We start from the raw sequence: 15,210 nt of genomic DNA on the forward strand, positions 1-15,210 counted from the left end.
AACACACCTGGCCCGCATCAGGGAGCTCTGACCGCCCCCGCTCCCCGCCCTTGGCAACACTCCTAGCAACAGACTTGCGGGGGCAGCCCGCGGAACCCTCCAGAAGCCAGCTGGACTGCAGGCGCTGCTCCGCTTCGGTGGTGCACAAGCGAGCCCACGTGTCACCTGCCTCTCCCTCTTGAGATCTGTGCTTGCATGCTTTCCGATGTGACAGCAAACGTGGAGGCGTGGCTGCGACCCCCCTCCTCGGTGGAGAGGCCGCACCCCCAGGCGATGCTCCAATCCGGCCACACCGCCAGGAGACAGTACAATGGGGAGGGGGGTTGCCTTGCACGTGGCCAAGCCAGGTTCCATCCCTTGCACCCCACGGAGGGCCACGGGGTCCCCTCCCTGGTGACGTCATTTATGGGGGTGCAGACCCAAGGTTCCCCACACTGCCGGGAGTGATTCCTGAGTGCAGAGCCAGGAGCAACCCTGGGCACTGCTGGGTGTGCCTTGAACGCTGAGTACAGTTGCCCAGGACCGATCTCCCTGCTCGAGGATCTGCATCCGAAGCCTCTGATGGAGTTCCAGCGGTGGCACTGGGCCTCTCCAGGAGATTCAGGGATGTAGGTGCCACTGAGGCCTCTGATGCTGATCCAGAGGCAGCACTATTTTCTGGGGTTTGTGCGCCACTTTTTCTGCACTCCTGGTTTTCTGGGTTTTGAGAGTTGGCTCAGGAATTGGGAATGTCTTCTAGACTCTGGTCTGTGTAGTGAATGTCTGGGTGAGTGACTGATTCGGTCCCAGGGCACCCACTACAGGATCTGGTGGGCTCTAACATGCAATTCCGTGGACAGTCATTTCAGCCTAGTGGAGACGACTGTCTCAGACACTGGTCCTTCGAGGTGTGACCCGAATGGGGGGATCATACCAACACGTCTGAGCAAAGAGTCCCCTCCCTTGGGGTCCACCATGGGGTCCCCTCCCCTGTGACATCATCCATTGCGGGTAGGCACCTACAAAATTCTCAGTATCCCCCTTCTCATGGTCCAAGACAGTCTGCTCGAACGGAACGATCCGGTGAAAGAGATGAAGGGCCTGGTGTCCAAAATGGGATGGTTTTCCACAGCACCATAGCACACGCTGCTTGCGGAAGGGGTTCCATTTAATGAACAAAAAGAAATGGTATCATCACTCCTGTCTCCAGGAGCAGAATCTGGAGACACAGATTCTGAAAGTAACGGAGATGCCCTTGTGCATTTGGACCCGTGCGGCCACTTCACCAGCTCCGTGCTGCCCATCCTATCCCTCTGGCTGACTGCATCTGGGTCCCAGCAGCTGAAGAGTCAGCAGTCACCATGACCGTCCCGAATTTCCTTGGAGATGAATTTCTTCCTGAAATATTCTTATTGGCACTTATTACTTCCTCATTTTAAAAAGGAGCGCATCCCCTTACTTTTGGGTCACCGATTAACCTTGGACTCCAAATAAATCTGATCAAGGACTCAGAATCCACTATGATCATCTAACCCTAATGATGTGACCATCTTCCCCTACCCCTGACCCTCCCCTAGCCCCTACGGCTACCCCTCCCTCTAACCCTAACCTTAACTCGTGCTCCTAGCACCCCTAACCCCAACCCCAGCCCTGCCTCTACCCCCAACCCTAAACCCTAATGCTACCCCAACCCCTAACCCTCTAACCCGAAGCCCGACCATGACCCACACAGAACCCTGACCCTATCCCTAAGCCCATGGGTCTGCCCTCGCCTCCCGCCTAGGGGCCTGGTGGTGCTGCCACAGCCCGGGTCCTGCAGACACGCAAGGACGATGACCTGTGTGTGGCCGGGGTGTGGATGCTGCTGCTCTCCCCGCTGAGTCTGTGGGGGCAGGACTGGCCACCTGAGGAGCTGCAGCGGGCAGAACTGGCCCAGGAGGACACGCCTGCCTCAGCCCGGCAGCCGGCACCCACAGCCGAGCCAGGGCGGGCGGGGGTCACAGCACATGTCAGATTGGAGGACGCAGCTGGGCCACATGGCTTCCCAACGCATCCTCCTGCCCAGCACCCCACCCGGTGTCCAGGCCAGCTGCTGCGTGGGGGCAGGGGATGCCAGTGGACAGGAAGGGCCCGTACTGAAAACCATTCTTTATTGCAAAGTGCAAACGATTTCATAAAACATCTTTCAATAGCTCTGCACGGCAAGAGAAAAGGGAGCTTTACAAATTCTGTACAATCCCTTGGACAAGGCCAGGGTGCTGGTGGGGAGGCGCCCACGGGGTGGCCCAGGGGCCCACAGCTGCACTGCTGGGTACGGGCGACCGTGGGCGCCCCCGGAGCCCGTGAGGCCTCCGCCGCTCCCTGTCCAGACCCAGGAGTGCCGGGCGCAGCATGGAGGGAGGGCCCACGGCGGCTGGCCGTGGGGCCCAAGGGCCCCACCTTGGGGTGCCCAGAGGCCACTGTCTCTCCTGCCAGGCCCGGCCTGGGGTCATCAGGCCCTCGGAATGGGTGGGACACGCCTACAGTCAAGCTGCTTTGAGCGATTTTCACGCTGGGCGAACCTCCCCCGTCGCAGACAAGCAGCCCCACGCCAGCCGCCCTGCGTCACAGTGCACGCGCGTGGAGGAGACGCTGGCCAGAGCTCAGGACAGCTGCAGGTCCTCCTCTTCCTGTTCCTCCTCGTCCTCGCTCTCGTACTCGTACAGCTCGACATCCCCCAGTGGGCTCAGGGACTCAAAGAAGGGTCTCTGGGCCAGGGCTGGACGCAGCGAGCTCAGCTTCTGCTCCACAGGGCTCAGCTCCGCCTCATACCTGGGGGCGCATGGGGACGGGCGTGGGCAGGGTCCCCGCGCGTGGGCTCAGGGGGTCATGGCGGGGGCAGGTGTGGGTCCCGTGCAGAGGAACTGCACAGGACCACGGACACTGCGGCCTAGACAGAGCCTGTGGACACGGGATCTACAGACATGGAATCTACAAACACTGTAACTACGGATACGGACGGGGCCTGTGGACACGGGGCCTGTGGACAGGGGGTCTACAGACACGGGATCTATGAACACGGAATCTACAGAGACGGGGTCTGCAGATACAGGCCCTGTGGACATGGGATCTAGGGACCCAGACCTACGGATATAGGACCTAGGGATACAGGCTTGAGGGAGACGGGGCCTGCGGACACAGGGCCTTGGCTGCAGGGGCGGCCGTGCATCTGCCGTGGACAGTGTATGTGTGGGGCGGTGCCCGGTGCTGTAGGGTGGGGTGGAGGCACAGACCCATGGCGGAGACCAAGCCTGCCTGTCTCTGCACCCTGGGGGGTCCCGTGCAGTCTGGGAGCTGCGCCGGGCGGAGCCCCAGCCCAGCCCGCTGTGGCCCTGAGCGTCTCCCCACCGTCCGGCCATGCCTGCCGCCCAAATGCACTGAGGGTGAGTGGGATCCTCTGGGCACGCTGAGGAGGCAGGGAAGGCTGTGCCCGCCCCGCGCCTGCCCCCCACCCGCCCACTTACCCGTCATCCCAGGTCTCCCCTGCAGCCTCCTCGGCCACCAGGATGTCATACTCCTCGGCAGCGTACTTCTCCCAGTCCGAGAGCTCGGGGCCTTCGCTGTCGCTGTCCTACACGAGACCACGCGGCCACCGGGTCAGGCGGTCCCGTCCCCCGACACAGGCCCACCAGCACCGAGGCACACGGATACACGCCAGCACACACGGCCCCACAGGCACCACGTTGTACCGTGATACACTGAGACACGCACGGGTACGACACAAGCCACACAGGACAGCCACCGCAGGCACACGCAGCCACCCCACTCGCTGCCCCCACAGCCACACACAACTCTCCCTGCACCCACCTGGGCCCCGATCCTCTCCCCACACAGCCTGAGCTCCAACATGGCCCCCTCGCACACACACACACACACACACCGAGCTCCTCCACACTAACACACAGACAAACTGACACACACACACACACACACATACCCTGAGCTCCCCCTCCCCCCTCAAACACACACACAGACACACACACACACACACACACACCCTGAGCTCCCCCTCCCCCCCTCAAACACACACACAGACACACACACACACACACACACCCTGAGCTCCCCCTCCCCCCCTCAAACACACACACAGACACACACACACACACAAACACACACAGACACACACCCGGAGCAGCGAGATCTTCTTTCTGCTCGTGGTCCAGGTACTTCTCGATGTTGAAGTTTTTGAAGGTTTCAAAGAAGACGCAGGCGAGCTTGCACCTCTTCAGGTTGCGCAGGGTGATCTTCCCTGTGGGCGGGGGCCCTCGCCGTCAGCTCCCGAGGTGGGCGCAGACAACCAAAGCTGGGCACGGTGGGGGTCCCGTCAGCACGCGGCGAGGGGCTGCCCCTGCGGACACAGCTGCCAGGCGGGCACCGAGGGCTCTGGGCTCCAGGCGGGCGCCAACCCACAGGGAGGGGCAGCCTGAAGCTGGCTGCACTGAGAGGTCCAAGGACCCAGCCCTGGGGCTCGCACGGCCCACGGGACCCTGCCCCCCCTGGGGGTCTGGGCCAGCAGCTCAGAGTGTGGCCCACAGGAACCCGCGCCCCGCCCCCCCAGCCGAGCCGTGCACCATGGGGCGGTGGGGCTAACTTCGGTCTGCGGCTTCACCAGGTCCAGCATCTGGCAGAGGCAGTCCTCAAAGGGCAGGGCCTTGATGGCCATGCTGTCCAGCCGGCGGCACTGCTTCTCATAGAAGTGCTCCAGCTCGAACATGGTCAGGGCACCGTCCTCGTCCAAGTCCATGCAGCAGAACCAGTACTCGATGCTGCGACATGCGCCCCCACCCTCCGTGGACAGCGCCCCCACGGACGGGCCCTCCACAGACCGACCTCCTTTGGACGGGCCCTCCATGGACAGACTCCTGCAGACGGACCCTCCTGGAAAGACCACCCCTGGACACCCCCCCCCTCTCCCCCCCCCCAGGAGAGAGCACTCCACGGACAGATCCGGGCACATTCGTTCTACACCCGGCGGGGAGGGGGCCAGCTGCCTAGACACTGGCAGGGCAGGGCCTGGCTGGAAGGAACCACCCAGGCTGGCAGGCTGGGCCCGGGGCTGAGTTGTGGGCAGGGCCGGCTGGAGCACCACTGCACCCACACCTACCTGGTGGGGGTCTTCTTGTCCTCCTCGGAGATCAGGAACCACATAAAGTCGGCATAGCTGATCTTCCCTTCCTTCTGCACCTTCTTGCCCCTGGCGTCCGGCGGAAGGACACGAGGACCAGGTCAGGCACCACCACTGGGGGTCTGGTCCTGCCCACCTGCCCGGAAGGAGGCTGCCCCGAGAAGCCCGGCCCCCGGAGGGCCCTGTGTCCGCAGGGGGTCCGGGACGGCCTGTGGGGGGCATCAGGGTCCAGGCCTCGTGCTGCCGCAGCATGGGGATCCCTGGGCACAGGCAGGGCCACGGCCTGTGAGACGCAGGCGCTCCGGCCTGCCTGACACAGGCCCACAGGCAGGGATGCCACGAGCCAGCCTGTCCCCTCACTTCACCCCTGTGGGACACGGGCCGCGGGGCCCCAGCACGACCCGCCGGGGCCGTTTTGGGGAGACGGGCCCTGCGCACACGGGAACGCACGCGGGGAGACGTACCGCGTCACGGCCCCCGAGAAGATCCTCTCGATCATCCTGGTGGAGATGGCTGCGGGGAGAGAGTCCCGGGAGCCCCAGTGAGAGTCGCGCCAGGGCTCCCTGGGGACAGACTGGGGGCCGTGGCTCGGTCACGAGAGAGAAGCCTGGCGGGGGTCCGACATGCTCCCTCAGGACACTCAGGACAGGCCAGCACTGGTCGCTCGAGAGCACGGAGGAAGACACTGTAACCCCACTGGGGCGACTGCCCACACCGGGAGCCGGGAGCCCGACCACAGCTGCCAACAGCAGCACCCGAGGGGCACACAGCGGGGAAGGGGGATGGGAGCCGACCGGGAGCGTGGCCTCTGCCTGGGAACCTGCGTGCGCAGACATGCACAGACGCGCACTGTGCCTCCTGGAGGACTGTGTGTCCCGAGAGTTCACGTGCCTCCTGGTCTCCGTGTGCCCCACAGCCAAAGGTCTCCCGGGAGACGGGGTGGAAACTTTGGGGTAGCACAGTGACGGCAAGAGTGCAGGGAGGGCAGGTGGCTGGGACACACAGAGGGCCAGCACAGGACCTACGGGCACACACTCACATGCTCTCCTAGACTGACCCACGGACACACACTCACACCCTCTCCCAGTCTGACCCACAGACACACTCAAACCCTCTCCAGAGTGACCCACGGACACACACCCACAGCCTCTCCCAGACTGACCCACAGACACACACTCATACTTGTCCAGACTGACCCATGGACATACACTCACACCCTCTCCAGAGTGACCCACGGACACACACTCACACCCCGTCCAGACTGACCCACAGACACCCACAGCCTCCCCCAGACTGAGCCACGGACACGCAGCGACGTCCCCCCCAGACCCTCCCCCCGACAGCCTGGTCCAGGCGTACTGTGGTCGTTGTGCCGGGCCAGGTCGTCGGCGTCGATGAGCAGGTCGTGGTCCGTGTCCAGCTCCCAGAACTTGCAGTAGATGACGTAGAAGTGCTCGTAGGAGAAGAACTTCGTCAGCTGGTTGATGTCCGGCTCCTCCTCCAGCAGCGCCACGTTCTGACCACACGGGGACGGACACGTGTGCGCAGGGCAGAAGCCAGCGGGGATGCGTGAGGACAGGGGTGGGCACGGGAATATGAGAGCATGTGTGTGTATGTGTGTGTGGGGGGGGGGGGCGCACAGGGATGCATGCATGCATGTATGTGTGTGTGTGTGTGTGTGTGTGTGTGTATGCCCCGCCCCAACCCCTGCGGCCTCACCTGCAGGAAGGTGCCCTGAGCCCCCTGTGTGTGTGTGTGTGTGTGTGTGTGTGTGCATGTGCGCGCACCCCACCCCGACCCCGCGGCCTCACCTGCAGGAAGGTGCCCCGAGCCCCGTGTGTGTGTGTGTGTGTGTGTGTGTGTGTGTGTGTGTGTGTGTGTGTCCCACCCTGACCCCCGCGGCCTCACCTGCAGGAAGGTGCTCCTGCGCAGCTCTGCGCAGGTGATCCTGCCCGTCCAGGACCTGTTCACGGTATAGAAGATCCACTGGATCACCTGCGGGGCGAGGAGGCCGACTGAGCCCACAGAGCAGGGCCCACGGGGCCTTCTCACGACCGATCGGGGTGGGGGACCCAGACGTGCCCTCCCAGGTTCTGCGGGAGCAGGGCCCGAGGTGCAAGGGCCTGTGTGGCCAGCAGAGGGCGCCTGTGGCATGGGGCTCGGGGAAGGATGGGCAGCATCGTGTGTGTGTGTGTGTGTGTGTGTTTCTCTGTGTGTCTGTATCTGTCTCTGTTTCTTTGTGTGTGTCCTGTGTGTTTCTGTGTTTGTGTCTGTATCTACACATCTCTGTGTCTGTACGAGTATGTGCATGTGTGTTCTGTGTATCTGTGTACATTTCATGACTGTGTACATGTCTGCATCTACGTGTCTGTCTGTGTGTGCATGTGTCCTGTGTGTCTATGTGTGTGTGTTTCCTGTGTGTGTGTGTGTCCTGTGTGTCTATGTGTCACTATGTGTCTATCTCCATCTGTGTGTGTGTGCGTGTGTGGTGTTATGCACTGGGGCTAAGGCAGTGGCACCCAGTCTGTGTGTCTGTGTGTGTGTGTGTCTGTATCTATGTGTCTCTGTGTCTGTGAGTGTGTGAGTGTGTCCTGTGTGTCTCTGTGTGTCTTGTGTGTGGTGTTCTGCACTAAGGCTGAGACAGTGGCACCCAGCCTGTGTGTGTGTGTGTGTGTGTGTGTGTGTCCTATGTGTCTATGCGTCTGTGTGTGTCTGTCTCCGTCTATGCATATGTGTCTGTGTGTGTGAGTGTGTGGTGTTCTGTCCCGAGGCTGGACAGGGACACCCAGTCTGCGTGCGCCAGCTGGCTGCCCGGCGACATGTGTGGCATCTCCCCAGCGGGCAGCGGTGGGGACATCCCGGAGCTGAGTCCTGGCAGCTGGGACTTGCCCTCAGTCAGTCCCGGCTGGGCAACACCCAGCAGGAAAGGGGGTGGGGGGAGGGTCAGGCAGAGCCACGCGCCACGGGCACACAGCTCCTGCCCCCATGCGCATGCTGACGGTGGACACGGGGCACAGCACGGGGCCTCGTCCCTCGGGGGCCCTCCTCACCCCCTAGAGTGCATACAAGGACTTGGCATGGCGTCACAGGGGCACAGGCCTGGGCCTGGCCTGGCGCCACCCGGGTGTCCTACCTGGTCCAGGCCCGCGGGACTCATCGGGGGGCCGACGCTGGGAACTCACGGTGGTGATGTAGCGCGAGTGGAACTCGGATGCCTCCTTCAGGAAGGACAAGCCGGGATGGGAGTTCACCACGTCCTGCACAGAGACAACGTGATGGTGACGTCCGAGCCGGGTGACCGTCGGGGAGGGAGCGGGCCCCGGCCACGACACTGCTCCCGTGGGTTCCGCAGGGAGCACTCACTCACACACAGCCCAGACCCTACTGCACACAGGACCACACGAGGGCCACTGAGTCACATGCTCACACACCAGAAGGCGCGTCTCACAGAGCAGCCGTCAGGGCAGCTCTCCATCAGCAGGATGGTGGACACACACGCACGTACACACACAGACAAACACACACTCAGCACAGTCTGCATGAGTGCGATTATGAGGGTTCTGTGTCTGCATGAGTTCTCTGGATATCTGCTTGAAGGCTCTGATGTGTCTAACGAGGGGTCTGGGCATGTGAGGGCTCTGTGTGTGTGTTTGAGGGTTCTGGGTGTGTGTGTGTGAGGGCTCTGGGCATGTGTGTGAGGGCTCTGGGCTTGTGTGTGTGAGGGCTCTGGGTGTATGTGTGTGAGGCCTCTGGGGTGTCTCGTGAGGGCTCTGAAGGTGTCTTTTGGAGGCGTGTGCCTGCTTGCTGGAGGGCTCTGGACGTCTCCTGAGGCCTCTCCGACTCTACTTCCCAGCCGACAGCCATGGTCCCATCTCAGCAACCCGTTTCCTGTGACCACCTCTCTTGAGGATAATTGTCCGCCACCAGCTCCGACTGGTCAGCGATCAGCTCTGTGAGGGACGCAGCCCCTGGGGTGCCCACCGAACTCTAGCCTACGTCAGGTGCAGGCAGAAAACTCCTGTGTGTGGACCAGACTCGCCCATTCTCAGAGCCTGAGCATGTGGCGTGGACAAGGACCTCCCCACTGGAAGGGCGTGTGTGAGAACAAACCCGTCACAAGGGTGAGCAGAGCCGTGTGGACAGGCCAAAGTGTGTCAGCAAGAAGTGGTGCAGGCATCCAGAGAGACGCACAACCCATGCGCACACGCTCACAGGACAGACGGAAGAATCGGGGGGAGGGCTTGGGGAAAGGGGGAGGAGGAAGGGCAGCGGGCAGAAGAGCACGGTGCCCCACGAGGGAGCAGGCCCCGCGGACTAGGAGAGCGGTGTCGCCACGGGCCCAAAGCACAGACCCCGCATGGGCAGGAGGACGTCCAGGCGGCCGCTGTCCAGCGTTGGGATGTGCCTGCCGAGGGGAGGGGGGAGGGGCGGGCGCAGAGGGACACTGTGCGGGGAGGGGATGCTGTGGTGGGGCTGGGGGGAAGACTTTAGAGGCCTGCGACTCGATTGATGGCCTCGCACATCACAGTTCTGATTACACGGAGCATCTTTCTTCAGTGAAAAAGGGAGAACGCACACGGTGGGAGAGACTTGAGGACACCCCCAGAGAACGAGTGAGCATGTGCAGTGCAGACTAGACACACACACTCACACACACACACACACACACACACACACACACTACACTGAGGATGAGACCCTCCCATGGCATGGTGCTGATGCAGTGTGCAAAAGTGGCCCGAGTGTGATGTGTGTGTGTGCACCAGTGAATGCAGGGGAGATGGACACAGCTGTGCGCCGTCGGCATGGCAGCACACAGACACACAGGCCGGGCGCAAGGCACGTGTGGCGCAGACAGCATACACGGGAGGAAGGAGGTGGGGTGTGCAGTGCAGAGCCACAAGTACCTACGGTCCCGCGTGCGGTGCAGACACCAAGGTCTGCGGGGGGGGGGGGGGGGGGGCGGCATGCACGTGGGCCGGGGGCCGGCTCTGTGTCACGTGCGGTGTGGACTCCCAGCCCTGCAGGAGAGGCACGCAGGTCGTGTGTGCCACGCGCCCCGGGACACAGGCCCTGCCGCCGGGGGTGCTTGTGCGCACCAAGGAGGGGGCTCCCGTCCCTGGCCGTGCCAGGGGCACGGGGACCCGCGCGCCGTACCTGAAGGAAGGGGACAAAATCCTCCTGGACCAGGTAGTTGCAGCCAGGGTTCATGAGCAGGTACGCAAACTTGGCGGCATCGTCGTGGCAGCTCAGCAGGACCCCGCGCGGAGAGACAGGGGCTGTCCTCAGGGGCATAGAGAGACGTGGCCAGCTGGGCGCCTGCCAGTCAGGGTCCTGACAGGACGGGGTTCCATGGCCCAGTGTGTGTACACACGCACACACATACACACACACACACACGCACACACACACACACACCAGCTCTGTGCCTGCCAGTCTGGTCCTGACAGGACAGGGTCCCATGGCCCTGTGTGTGCATACACACACACACACACGCACACACACGCACACACACACACACCAGTTCGGTGCCTGCCAGTCTGGTCCTGACAGGACAGGGTCACATGGCCCAGTGTGTGTACACATGCACACACACACACACACACACACCAGCTCTGTGCCTGCCAGTCTGGTCCTGACAGGACAGGGTCACATGGCCCCATACACTTGCACACACACACACACACACACACACACACACACACACACACCAGCTCTGTGCCTGCCAGTCTGGTCCTGACAGGACAGGGTCCCATGGCCCCATGTGTGTATACACACACACACGCACACACACGCACACACACACACACACACACACACACCAGTTCGGTGCCTGCCAGTCTGGTCCTGACAGGACAGGGTCACATGGCCCCATACACTTGCACACACACACACACACACACACACACACACCAGTTTTGTGCCTGCCATTCAGGGTCCTGACAGAAGAGGGTCCCACGGCCCCATGCGTGTACACACACACACACACACACACACACACACACACTCCAGCTGTGTGCGTGCCAGTCAGGGTCCTGACAGGACAGGGTCCCATGGCCCCATACACTTGCACATACACACACACACACACACACACACACTGCACACCATGTCAGTCCAGGCACTGAGTGGTGGACATCACAGTGACCTGAGGGTACAGAGTCCTGGGTAGGGGCCACCCCTGAGGCTGCCCCTACTTCCGTCCTGCAGGTGGGGAGGGAGGAGCCGCCCACCCACCTGTGCCCCGTGCCCGCAGCCCAGCGGGGACTCACTTTCTCCACATGGCGATGAACTTGTGCACGGAGACGGAGCTCGTGCGCTCTCCCCCGGCGCCGTAGAAGAGCGGCCCCTTCCAGTAGAGCGGGCAGCCGCAGGCCTGCAGACGGGCAGTGACAGGCTCAGCCCTGGCCACTCACACACGCACGCACGCACGCACGACCACCCCCACCACGACCTCCCGGGGCAGCGGTAGGCAGGGGAGTGCCCTTTCCTCATCGGGCCCCTGCGTGGCCTACCGAGCCAGGGGCTGAGGGGCTGGGGTCCGCGGCTCAGCAGCACGCAGCAGGGTGACCACAGGCCCCCAGGGAGGCTGAGGGGGCGGAGCGCGGAAGCCCACTCCCAGGAGACGCCCCCTCAGTCCCAAGTCGCCGTCGGGACCCAGGCGAGCTGCGGCTGCTCCCATGGGCACGGGGTGTGGGTGTCACCCACCGGCCGTCCACCCCGAGCAGTCCCAGGAGAGCACTCCAGCGAGGAGCACAGGAAGCAGGGGTCCGCAAGGAAAGACCTTCAGCTCCCGGCCCCTCAGCAAAGGTCTCCCAGCCGGCTCCCGGGGCTCCCGGTGCTCCCAGTGCTCCCGGTGCCCCCGGCTAGACCCAAATGCTGAGTAGCAGCGTGGCCCTGGGTGAGAGTCGGGACCACCACGGCCAACGGGCCATGTGCGTGGGTCAACGGCTGCACAGACCACCAACGCCAGGCGGTTGGACTGTCCAGGGAGCAGAAACAATCAGGCAGAAGGTTCCAGAAACCTCAGTTCTGACAACCAGTTCCTCAGCAGAGAGAAGGCGGAAATGACGGCAGGAACCCACTGTCCGCACAGCAGGTCCCCAGGAAGGGGACGCCCGAGGACCCCCCGCCCTTGGCACGTCTCTCCTGCAGCCTGTCTGCCCACCCTGCCCTGGCCGCACGACTCCTGCTGACCCTCGCCTGAATCCCAGCAGACGCACGGGCAGGAAGGCTGCTGGTCACTGTGAGACCTGAGGGCGGAACGATGGCCCCGGCCCAAACACGCAGCCATGGGCCGTGACGAAGGACAGGTGGTCACACACCGCAGAGCCGAGGAGCCCATGGGAGCCAGGCGAGCACCGTGTGCTGCGGAGGTGACACACAGGGGCCTAGCGCAGCTGCGGGAATATGAGGAGGGGGACTGTCACACAGACCCTGAGGCTCCCCCCATCAGGAACAAGGTATGGGGGGGGTTATAGGGGGTGGGGAAAGTGTAGGGAGATGGGGACATGGTGGGAGACTGTGGGGGGCTGTGGACAGACTGTCGGGAGACTGTGGCGAGACGGGGCAGCAACATCCAGGAGACAGCTGGGAACCGCCACGGCCCAGGGACTCAGGCGCCCAGGGCACAGACCACCCACACACCCACGACCAGCACCCACCGCTCCCTGCCAGACCAGCACAGAGATGCCCGTGGTCCCACAGCGGGAAACAGAGGCCTGGGCGGCAGGGGGCACGAGCTGAGGCCCCTGCTGTGACGTGGCTCCCAGGGTTGGGCTCCCACACAGTCAGGAGAGTCCCTGGGCAGAGCCCACCAGCCCGGACATCACCAGGTGCAGCCCCCAGCTGAGGGAATCATGGGGAACCACCTGGGCGGGCAGGAGGCGTCCCCTGAAGACGACGCCTCTGAGGAACCCGACTCCAGCCCCACCAAGCCCTACATAGGCACCAACACCAAACGCAGCCCCCCCCCCCAAGTCCAACCTGACACATCGGCCATCAAGCAGTGGCTGGTCACTCTGCCAGGGTCACACCGCAGGACGACCCACTGGGACGCCTCCTCGGACACTGGCCCCTGGGGTCCCACTGAATCCGGAGGTCCCAGTGGCCCCTGGGGTCCCACTTAACCCTGAGGCCCCACTGGCTGCTCAGGTCACACTTAACAACACTGAGGTCACACTGGCCCCTGGGGTCCCACTTAACCCTGAGGTCCCATTTGCTCCTGGGGTCACACTTAACCCTGAGGTCATACTGACCCCTGGGGCCCCACCGGCCTCTTGGGTCCTACTGGCTCCTGAGGCCACAGTGAGCCCTGAGGTCCCACTGGCCCCTGGGGTCCCGCTGGCCGAGGCCGCACTGTGACCCGTGCCGGGGCACTGCCCGCTGGCAACTGCTGCCGTGCTCGAACGGCGGGCCTTCCCCACCCATGCCCACCTTGGCCACGCGGCCCATGTCGTCCATGGTGGCCCTCTCCTGCGGGAAGTCGGCGAAGGTCCTCTCGATGTGGGCGATGACGGCGTCCACGTTGACGGTGTCCTGCGGGCGGCCTCTGGGGAAGTAGAAGGTGGGGATGTCCCGGCTGGGGCCCGGCGGCAGGGGCTCCTCCCTCCTGAGCTGCACCTGGGCGGAGACACGGGAGGCCTGTGAGCGGGACGGCCAGTCCTCCTCTGACGCGGGGGAGGGGAGCGGAGGGACGGTCTGAGGGTGGAGGCAGGGGGGGAGGGAGGGGGGCCAGGCGGCACCCAAGGGCAGGGACAGGTGGGCAGTGAGGGCAGGTGAGCGGGCAGAGGCCAGTGGGGATGGAGAAGGGCGGAGGACCCAGCACAGGCGCCTCTCTGCACGGTCCCATGACAAGACAGGAGCCGGGAGGGACCGTCACGGGGACACTTGGGACTGCCAGGCAGGCTGAGAAGACCGCGGCGGGCACACACACAGGCACGCACACACGCACACGGGGGGAGGACCCCAGACAGACGGCAGACGGCGGCATGTCCGCAGCACGGGCAGAAACGGCACTTCCAGGACACCAGTTGGAGCTGCACACCTGAGGCGGGCACATGCCGGGCAGGGCCAGCACACCTGAGGCGGGCAGCGTCCATGAGGACAGGGTCGCCACCACCACAAACAGCAGCAGCTCAGATGGACGTCAAAGATGGACGGGAGGCCACGTGAGAGGGAGGATCTGCGGGTGCGGGTGGGACGCACTGGGCAAGAGCCGGGATCCCAGGGGTGGGCACGAGAGGCTGCAAGGGCGCTCCTGACACCAGGGGCCAACATCCCTCTGTGGACACCAGGGCCGGGGCCAAGACTGCTCAATGGACCCCAGGCCGGGGCCAACATCCCTCAGTAGACACCAGGCTGAGGCCAACGTCCCTCCGTGGACACGCAGCTCTGAGCACAGAGGCCACGGTCTGTGCTGCAGGTCACCGGGGTGACCCCACCCCACGCCCTCCAACAGCAAACCCCGTCCAGTCGGGGAACACACAGACACACAGAGACACATCCACACATGCGCAGACACACAGACCCATGGAAACATCCACATCCAGGCAGAAGACACATACCAGAAACACATAAACAGAGAAATGTTCACATACACACACACACACACACACACACACACACAAAGCAGCAGACACCCAGACACATGTGTGTGCAGAGACAGGCGGCCACACACACAGACACACAGGTACAGACCTGCAGACACACAACACACACACAGGCACAGACACACAGAGACACGCAAAGACACAAACACACACACACACACAGGTGCACACACAGACAGGCTGGGCTGGCAACTGGCGCGGACCGCCAAGAGAAACCCACGCGGACAGACGCGGGGGGGGGGGGGGGGGGGGGGGGGGGGGGGGGGGGGGGGGGGGGGGGGGGGGGGGCTTTGCAGGCCTAATCTGAGGACGGAAATAGCGCCCGTGAGGCACAGCTGCGGCCACCCGCCCTTTCCTGGCAGCTGCTGCCGACGCCTCGGGGCGTGGTCCTCAGGGGCTCCGGACACACAAGCAGCTCCCGCCCTCACAGGAGCACCCACAGGGCACCGAGGA

General features: G+C 63.7%; 2 protein-coding genes across 2 annotated transcripts in view; one reads left to right on the forward strand and one right to left on the reverse strand.

Annotated features, from left to right (window-relative positions):
* The window catches only part of LOC130041054 (CAP-Gly domain-containing linker protein 1-like), a 166,430-nt gene extending 163,912 nt beyond the window's left edge, over window positions 1-2,518 (forward strand). Inside the window, 2 exon segments of the mRNA XM_056133076.1 lie at window positions 1,763-1,965; window positions 2,455-2,518. Coding sequence (XP_055989051.1) covers window positions 1,763-1,965; window positions 2,455-2,518 — 267 coding nt within the window.
* Window positions 2,519-2,621: 103 nt separating this feature from the next.
* Window positions 2,622-13,768, reverse strand: LOC130041055 (serine/threonine-protein phosphatase 2A regulatory subunit B'' subunit beta-like; the record flags this gene model as incomplete). Its single annotated transcript, XM_056133077.1, has 15 exons — window positions 2,622-2,790; window positions 3,483-3,589; window positions 4,146-4,270; window positions 4,591-4,883; window positions 5,126-5,215; window positions 5,283-5,406; window positions 5,597-5,659; window positions 6,506-6,662; window positions 7,055-7,141; window positions 8,329-8,403; window positions 9,482-9,551; window positions 10,058-10,086; window positions 10,304-10,430; window positions 11,419-11,522; window positions 13,583-13,768. Coding segments are annotated over 15 exons (1,806 nt in total), but the record flags the coding sequence as incomplete, so codon positions are not given.
* Window positions 13,769-15,210: the final 1,442 nt, after the last annotated feature.

The sequence above is a fragment of the Sorex fumeus genome, unplaced genomic scaffold (assembly GCF_029834395.1).
Source record: "Sorex fumeus unplaced genomic scaffold, SorFum_2.1 ptg000096l, whole genome shotgun sequence".
Lineage (NCBI taxonomy): Eukaryota > Metazoa > Chordata > Mammalia > Eulipotyphla > Soricidae > Sorex > Sorex fumeus.